Source organism: Grammomys surdaster, unplaced genomic scaffold (genome assembly GCF_004785775.1).
Source record: "Grammomys surdaster isolate TR1022 unplaced genomic scaffold, NIH_TR_1.0 372, whole genome shotgun sequence".
Taxonomy (NCBI): domain Eukaryota; kingdom Metazoa; phylum Chordata; class Mammalia; order Rodentia; family Muridae; genus Grammomys; species Grammomys surdaster.
Window position 1 is genome coordinate 8,384,314 of NW_021604791.1, and position 9,228 is coordinate 8,393,541.

Sequence of the window (9,228 nt, forward strand, 5' to 3'; positions counted from 1 at the left end):
CAGAAAAGTGGCTAGGACAGGTGACTGAAAGGGGAGCCCTCTTAAGCGCCTGTCTTGCCTCTGTGTACACATGCACCTCACAGTCATATAGGTAGCAGGAATCAGAATGCCAGGATATTGGGGTTGGTCTGTTGCTGTTTATACAAATGCTAAATTCTGAGCCCCAATACCTGATTGCCATCCAGACGAGTGTATTCCTATGTACATCAGCGTTTGTCGTGTAAACCTTGCTCCCCCGTTTAACGCTATCAGTGAGTAAAGGGCTAGAGCCTACCATTAGGCAATAGAGAGAGAAAGATGGGACTTGAGAATTGAGTGAGGGGTCTTGAGAGAAACCACAAGGGATGGAGGGGGCATGAGGCCGGATGGGTCCTGAGCATTTAGCCAGAAGAAGTCCACTGAGGACAGACAGGTGGAGCAGAAACAGCAAGTAAAAGGGGCATATGGTTGGAGCCTAAGTTAGAATAGCTCAAAACCTGCCCGGGCTAGGCTTACAGCTTGTTAATAAAAATACCAAGTTTCTGTTTCTCTTATTTGGGAGCTAGATGGGAAAGAGTGGGGCAGAAAACTCCCATTTATTAAAAAATATTTTTACACCAGGGGAGTCATGTTGTTGTTATCGTTGTTGTTGCTGCTGCTGCTGTTGCTGCTGCTGCTTCTTTTTCTTCTTTATCCCTTCATTATTTCAAGATGGAGAAGGGCTCCTGCAGGTCACCCAGATGTAGACCAGGTTGGACTCTAACTGAGAGATTGGCCTACTTCTGCCCCTCAACTCCTGGGATTAAGGGTGGGTGCGCCACCACATCTGGTTTATATTGCTTCTTTGAGGATTGAAAAGAGGGAAGCAGGCCCAGCTATCCTGCATGTGCAGTTTTTCTGTTACCAGAGCTTGGAATGTGCTTCGCTTTGAGATGGACGTATGCTGCGTGTGTGTTTGTGCTTTGTTTGGACCACACAGTGTTTTAAAAGCGCTATTTGGTGCCAACATTTTTTTAAAAAAATCAAAAGATTTCACATTCAAATGTGGGGTCTAGTATCCGGATTGCTTGCTTCTGACAACACTGGACTAGCCTTCCTCAGCAAAGCTCTGTGACGGCAACTGAGTCCGTACTTCAATCAACACTGTTCACCATGGTTCCTGCCCGGCTTACCGCCTTTACTCCCTCTTCCTCACTTCACTAAGCTGTGGCGTTCCTTCAGTCCCTGGGTTGAAGTGACCGCAGACTCAGCAGTTAATGAATTCTCTGTGAGGGGATGAGTCACGTTTGAATCAGAAGTGAACTGAGAGGTGGTGAGGAGATTAGCTCAGAGGACGGTTGCCTTGTTGTTCAGGCAATGGTGAAGGAATGGAGGCTTGCTTTCTTGCAGGCAGCTTGCATGCTATCATAAGTGGGTTAGGTCACAGACAGCAAGGAGCCCTTCTCTGCAGATGAGCTAGCCCCACCCAGCAGGCTGAATTCTGTGGAGGTCCCCCCTTAGGACCTTTGTGAACCATGTCTGAGGTCCATCCCCAGCCTCGTCTCCGGCTCCCACCAAAACAACTCACACCAAAGACTTGGAAATTTTGTAGGAAGAGGTTTCATTTCCTCTACACACACTCAATCCCCTCCTCCCCAAATTGCAGGGTACCTGGTCCTGGTGTCTTCAGAAGCAGACTGATCTGTGGCTCACTGCTGGCTTCAGGACCTGACTTCATCAGTACCAAGAAAAAATGATCTCAGGATACTTGTTTCAGCAGACAGCGTATCCAAAGTTTGTGGTTTGGGTTGAAGAGAAAAATGGTTTTCTGTGTTCCTTATCCCCATCCTTCAAGTTCATGGCCATCACCACCTGAGAGTACTTAGGCTAAGGGTAACTAAAGGGAGCATAAATCCTGCTCGCTTTGAATACAGCCCAGGGTGCATCCTATCTTCCTGCCCTAGCCAACATTAATCAGCTCTTCCTCCTCTGCTTCCCCGGATTGTGCCTGTAAATCAAGAGCCCCCGGTATTAGTCACTGCAGAAGCGATAATTAGTAAGTACAAGCCATTACTTTCATCCATCACCCCGTGCCTCAGATTCAGGCTAAGCCAAGAAGATGAAGGAAGCTGACATTATAAAGGAATGGGTCGTCGTTTTCCTGGGTGTTTTTTTTTTCCAAAGCTTATGAGTCTGAGTATTTCTGCACTGTAGATTCTGCAACCTCCCCAGCTATTCTAACTACAGCTAGGAGTAGAGGCCAAGGAGAGAGAAATTCATTCATTTTACACTGTGTTCCTTTTCTGAACTCAAAAATATGTCTTTAGAGCCCCAGGAATCTGAGGCAGCAATGGTGTGTCTTGATGGTATGGTTTTGGAATTTACCCTCTTCAGGGCTCTAAAGGCACCAGGATGAGATTCAGTTGTCTCACTGGGACAAGCTATGTCTCCAAAGAAAGCCATAACTTTCCATAGCAACCATTCCAGACACCTGTGCTCTGACTGAGCGCACGATCAAGGGCACCCCTGCCTGCAAAGAGAGGCTGTCTCCAAATCCACTAACAAGTCATGAACTTCCTTTCCATGCACTGCTGACCAAATGCTGCTGGCCCAGGGGGAAGTGTTCCGCTCTCCAGTTACAGCTTTGGCGCTCTCCGATGCATCCCCAGCTCCGATTTTTTTCCATCACACAATATTTCTTCCAATTTTTAAATTTCCCATAGCAACAACTTTTCTCTTCTGGAGCAGAATCATTCTGAGCCAAAGTAACTGACGAGGAGAGTAAAAATAAAAAAAAAACCTCACCAACTCAAAAGGGATGGTAGGATTCCCAGGGGAGATGTCGGGCGGCTCAAAAGTATAAGCTGTGGCTTGTACTGGCCTGTCCGTCTTCTAGAAAATGAGGGTGTAAAGTTGTGTAATCACAGGCCCTTTCTACTAAGAGTAACTCCACATTTCATCACGTTAGGATGCTACTGATTGTTAGAAGCATTGTGTTGTGTTTACTGATAAGGAAAGGGAGTCTTTACATGTGCCTCCAGTTAAATTACCCCAAACACCATTAAGCATGGCTAGGTTGCTCACACCAGATGCTATTGGCTTTAAAATGCATTTAGGTGAACCTGGCAACTCCCTCTGGCCTGGGTTGCCTTGCTCCGAGTGAAAGAGGAGATCCTTTTCCATGAAAAATGTAGCATTGCTTTCATCCTCTTGGGAGTGTCTTTCTAATGAAAGAAAACATTTTTTTTCTTTTTTTTTAATTTTATTTCTAAACTGTGTGTATATATGTGTCTCTGTGTGTGGTGAGGGGGGATGTGGGTGGGAGGTGCACATGAGCACAAGAGGAGTGCTCATAAAGGCCCGAGGAGTCAGATCCCTCTGGAGCTCGAGTTTCAGGAGGTTGTGTGAGCCCCACAACATGGGTGGTGGGAGCTGATCGAGGTGGCCTCTGCAAGAACAGTACGTGGTGTATAATCAGCGAACCATCTCTCTGACCCTTGGGGCATTTTGAGGCTGGAGAGAAGGCTCAGCAGTTAAGAGCACTGGGTGTTCTTCTAGAGGACCTGGGTTCTCTTCCCAGCACCTACATGCAAGTCCAGAACTGTCTGTAACTCCAGATGTGTGTGTGTGTGTGTGTGTGTGTGTGTGTGTGTGTGTATAAAACAAACAAATAAAAATAAACCAATAAAGCATTTGCGGGTTTTTTCCCCTTGGAAGAAAATAACAACATTGTAGACGTTCTTCTGGGGATTGCTATCTGCTTCATTAAAACAAAATTTGCACCCCTCTGCACTGGGTTTTTGTTGTTGTTGGTTGGTTGGTTGATTTTGTTTGGAGGGGGGGTCATTTTAGATTTATTTTTTGGCATATTCAGTAACTTTTTATTCCAGCGATGAAGCATAATAGACCCTTCATAAATATATTTCGATCGTATTCTTTCTCTTTCTCCAACTCCTGGGAGATTGCCCTCACTTCCTTCTCCCAACAACTTTGTGTTCTTTCTCTCTCTCAAAAAGAGAAAAAACAAAATCAAAACAAACAAACAAGAACCCAATAAGACAAAACAAAAACAAATATCGCACAAAAATCTGTGCTGTTCTGTGATGGCCCTGCTCCTGTGTCAGGCGCCTGCCTGGGAGGGTTTGATGTACCTAGTGGCACTCCATTGGAGAGAATTCATCCCCCCCTTTTTCAGCAGGTATCAATTGCAAATAGCTTATGAATTAATGTAGGGCTTTGTGTCTACTTCCCCTTCTTAGTGCTGGTGGTTTTGTCTGGTTTGAATCTATGAAGGTCTTGTGAGCTGTTTTAGTGTGTGTATGAGTCCTGCTGTGTCTGGAAGACACTGGTTCCTTGAAGCACCCACAACCTCTGGCCTCTACACGCTGTCCGCCTCCTCATCTGCATAGGCCCCTGAGCCTTGAGGGCAAGGATTTGATGAAGACATCCCATTTAGGACTAAGTGCTCCAAAGTTTCTCACTCTCTACACGTAGTGGGTCTCTCTGTTATTTACCATCGCAGAAAAACTGTGCTTCTCTGCTGAAAGCCGAGGGATGGGACCTGTGGGTATAACAGTATGTCCATAATAGATTCTATGGAAGGCATTTGCATGGTAACTAAAGTCAGTGATGCGAAGAGAAGCCTAAACCCAGCACCGAGGGAGGAACATGACAATTCCGCCATGCTGTCAGCCATGATCAGGCAGCGGAACCTGCTCACGGTTGCTACTCAGCAGCAGATACTGCTCAGTGTCCTCCGAACATCCTGAGCTCAGAGATGGGAACATGAGAGGAGCGAGTGTCTCAGAATGGGAGAAGTCAAGGAATGGCTTCCATTTCCTGAGGACTGACTCTATGTGTAGCAAGGTGCTAAGATCCTGGCAGGACTTCATGTCAACAAACTTTATGCCAATAACTATGCGTAGGTTGAACATTTTTAGAGGCGTGGAGAATATTTTTAGTGTTATGTTTATTTCTGAGGTCTATGAATTGTTTACATTGAGTGGGGATGTTGATTGGTTGGTTGATTGGTTGATTGATTCATCGATTGGTTGATGAGTGTGTGGAAGAGATCTCCACATGTGTGCAGACCACAGAGGTCAGGAAAGAGTGTTGAATCCCCTGGAGCTGGAGTTGTGAGTAGTTGTGATCCACCTGATGGGAGTGCTGGAAAGAAAACACAAGTCCTCTATCAGAACGGTGAGAACTCTTAGCCTCGGCATCATCTCTCCAGCCCCTGGGGTAGAAATTTTAGCCATCCAATGTACTTACCTCAGATCACACAGCTAGATACATTTAGGGCACATCTTCTGATCCCAACTCTAGGATCACTCCAGTCAGGTCTGTGTGCCTAAAACTGCAGGCTCACAATGGCTCCTGTCTCCTTTCAAGGACACAAAGCATCACTCAAGTAAGGTTGCAAATGTTTATTCAGTTGGGTACAATGGCATACACCCATAACCTCATCACTCAAGAGACTGAGGTAGGAAGACTGTGAGTTCCAGACCTGCCTGGATCACATAGCAAGGCCCTGTTCCAGAAAACATGCATGCATACATACATACATACATACATACATGCATAAATGTATGTTTATTTTAAGTAGTTCAGTCACGATATGGTTACTGTGCTCTTTCTTTAAAAAGAATAAAATATGAAAGAAAGCCAGAGAGATGGCTCAGTGGTTAAGAGCACTTGCTGACAAGCTCGGGGATGGAGTTTGATCCCTAGAACACACGTGGCTGGAGAGACCTGACTCCCGCAAGCTGTTCCCTTACTTCTACGTGAGCTCCTCCTATGTATGTGTGTGCATGCGTCACACACACACACACACACATACACACACACAAATAATTAGTGTAAAAAAGAACAATAAATAAATAAATAAACAAAGACTTCAATCATATATGGCAGTGGTTCTCAGCCTTCCTAACACTGCAACCCTTTGACACAACTCCTCATGTTGTGGTGACCCCCCCAACACCCTAAATTATTTTTGTTGCTACTTCATAATTGTAATTTTGCTACTGTTGTGTATCACTATGTACATATCTGCATTTTCTAATGGTCTGAGGCAACCCCCATGAAAATACCTTTCAGGGTTTGCTTAATAAATGGACAATAACATAGTCAGCACACCTATGTTAGGCAGATGCCACTCAAGAGTTCTTTAGAACGATTTCTGTTGGAACAGTGGCTGAGTTGTCTGGTACCTCTCCAGCAGTGCAGTGAGTTAGTTAAATCATCACCAGTGTATGACCAAAACCTTTGTCAGCGAACTGAAATGATTGGCCCAGTGGCGAGGAAATATGAAAAGATAAGGGTCCAGATCGGCACACGCCGGTCTTCCGAGCCCTGGGCGTCCATTCCTCCTTCCCCCTATTGTGCCGATGACTGGTTTATTTTACACTGTTTGGGTTTCGGTGAAATGCAGAGAGTAAAACGGATAGAGGCGAGGAAAGGTTTCCGTTGTTGAAAAACTAAAGATGTTTTTCTCCCCATTGCTGTGAGACGTGACATTTTCCAGTGTGTGAGAGCCCTTGGCACTGATTCCTCTGAAGAGCATGCAAGGCGCTACCAGACCAACCTAGCATCAGGAATGGAAGCCATCCCACCCACCCCCTAGGGAATAGCAGTTCCAAGTAAACCTTGTGGCTTTGTGGCAAGTGTGATTCTGTTTCCATGGACAGCTAAATACGGGATCTGGGAGTGGCCTCGAGTATTTATGTCCAATGCTGTGGGATCTAACCCAAAAGGAAGGGGTGAGAATGTGATTAGGGGTTTTCGTAGTCAAAATAAACACCAGTAAGAAGCAGTTGCCAAGTCCAAATGTAAGAGATCCCCAGCCTCAGCCCCAGTAAGGTAGATTTGATTTCTTACTGCTCAACAGTAGAGAGATTATGCTAGGAGACTGGCTGGCAAGCATGTATTGACTTCTTACGTGTGAAAGGGGAGGGGTGTACAGGGACAAGCGTGTGTATTGGGGAAGTCCTCACTAAACATTCTAAGTGACCCTCTGGCTTTGTTCCAGCTGCAAAGGGGCCTCCCACTACGGCCTGACCAAAGACAGGAAAAGGCGCTCACAAGATGGCTGCCCCGATGGCTGCGCCAGCCTCACAGCAACAACGCTCTCCCCAGAGGTTTCCGCAGCTGCCACCATCTCTTTAATGACAGATGAGCCTGGCCTAGATAACCCTGCCTACGTGTCCTCAGTGGAGGATGGTGAGCCGGTAACCAACTCCTCAGACTCTAGCCGGAACAACCGAACCAGGGGTGAGTCAGATGGGAGGGTGTCTGGGAATGGACTCTTGGTTTTCCCTGGGATTGCCCTCTGTAGAATACCCGTGGTGGAAAGTTCTAGAAATGTTTTTTTAAGGGGGAAATGGTTCTGGTAGTTTTGGCAGACACTCAATGTCCAGTTCTCCAAAGGGAAATGAAACTTTAAGTGACCATAAAATCTGACTTGGTAATGGCGGATGAGGCGAGGCCTGGTGATTTACAGTTCCTGCAGAGGGAGGACCTCCCCTGCCTGCTCTGGAAGATGGTGTTCTATCCACTCTCATCCAAGGGAGAACAGAAAAAGTTACTCAAATTTTTTAAATAAGTGAGATACGTTATTTCACTACATAAAAAGTTTAGAAATATAGGTAAATAAACTTATTATTAAGAAGTGATCACTGTTTTAATATCCTATTGTCCTAGTGCATACATTTTATATCTAATAAAAGGTTCCTTTTTTGCTCATTTTGAAGCAACACCTCACTCTGCACCCAGGGTTGGCTCCGGCCTCCTGAGCTTCCTGGCTAACCTCCTGAGTGCTGAGATCACAGGCACACAGCAGCCCCGCTTGCTGTGACGACTGTGACTCTCACCTCCCTTGATCTCTCTTTGCTCAGCACGGCCCTTCGAGCGCTCCACTATGAGAAGCCGATCTTTCAAGAAGATCAACCGAGCTCTGAGTGCTCTCCGAAGGACGAAGAGCGGGAATGCCGTTGCCAACCACGCTGACCAGGGCAGGGACAACTCTGAGAATACCACTGTCCCCGAAGGTAAATGGAATCTCAGCCCACCCCAAGACTGGCCACTGACTGGTTTCCCAGAGTCACTTGAGGGATGATGGCAGCCTGACCAAGACCCACCCTCTGTGACCTCTATCTTTCCAAGGGTAAAATAGCCTTGAATAGTCTCCTCACCTGAGTAAGGACAGGGACTCTTGTCTTCTTTGTCATCTTTTACACAGGTGAGGAAAAATTCATCTGTTCCTGGTCTCCAGGTGCTGGTTTTTCATGCATGTAAAAATAATGATTAGAGTTGAGAATGAAAAGCATTTTATTTCATTCTCGCTGCATGGCACTGTGCACAGGCTTCTGTTAAAACAGAAAAAGTCACAGGCACAGACATGCTCTGACACACGCATGTGGTAAAGCCTACTTCACGCGATCAGCGCAGTTTAAGCATTAGTTGAACTCACTAGACCACATACTGTTAGCACCGGGAACTGACAGATTGAGACAGCTACTCACAGCCTTGCAGAAGCCACCCGCCAACATGAAATTAAGTCTGACTGGAGTTCAAGACCCGAGTTTACAACGTCACGGGCTTCCTTTAGTTACTACCTTATCTCCCTAATTATGCCGTAGAGTGATGGCAAATAACTTTATTTTTCTGCATACTTTTCATAGAGTGTTGAGTTCATTTAAACACGTGGATTGTGGTCGTAGGTTTTAAAAATAGTCGTAAGGAGTGCTGTCTGCAGACCCAGGCTCATATGTATCCTTCCGGCTGACAGAACTAAAGGGAACTCCAAAGAGTAAGACTGCTGTCGGCAGCTGCTGGACACGACGTCTCTTCCTTCTGCCTCCTAAGTGTCTGAGCGAGCCACTTCCCAGCTAGAGTAGGTGTGACTTGTTCCCTACTCAGTTTTGGTGTCCCCTCTAGATACTTCTATTCTGACTGAAGTGGAAAGCAGTTCCAGACAGTGCTTCTGTGTTCTTGGTCCCTAGGGCCTGTCCCTGTGGACTTTGACCTGGCTGTGAACACCCGGCTTCTGGAGAACTATTGAGGCTATGAGTGTGCCAACCCTCAGTAGCCTGGTGTTCTTCAACTGACTCTGAGGTCTCCTTACTCCACAGCTTCCTCTCTCTCTCTCTCTCTCTCTCTCTCTCTCTCTCTCTCTCTCTCCCTCCCTCCCTCCCTCCCTCCCTCCCTCCCTCCCTCACAAAACACACACACACACACACACACACACACACACACACACACACACACACA

General features: G+C 46.3%; 1 protein-coding gene across 4 annotated transcripts in view; it reads left to right on the forward strand.

Annotated features, from left to right (window-relative positions):
* Nucleotides 1-9,228, forward strand: part of Lnx1 (ligand of numb-protein X 1) — a 108,602-nt gene that overhangs the window by 71,379 nt on the left and 27,995 nt on the right. For all 4 annotated transcript variants that reach the window (XM_028780811.1, XM_028780812.1, XM_028780815.1 and 1 more), the window contains 2 exons: nt 6,989-7,230; nt 7,854-8,006. In XM_028780811.1, the coding sequence (XP_028636644.1) occupies nt 6,989-7,230; nt 7,854-8,006 (395 nt within the window). The remainder of the gene's footprint in view (nt 1-6,988; nt 7,231-7,853; nt 8,007-9,228) is intronic.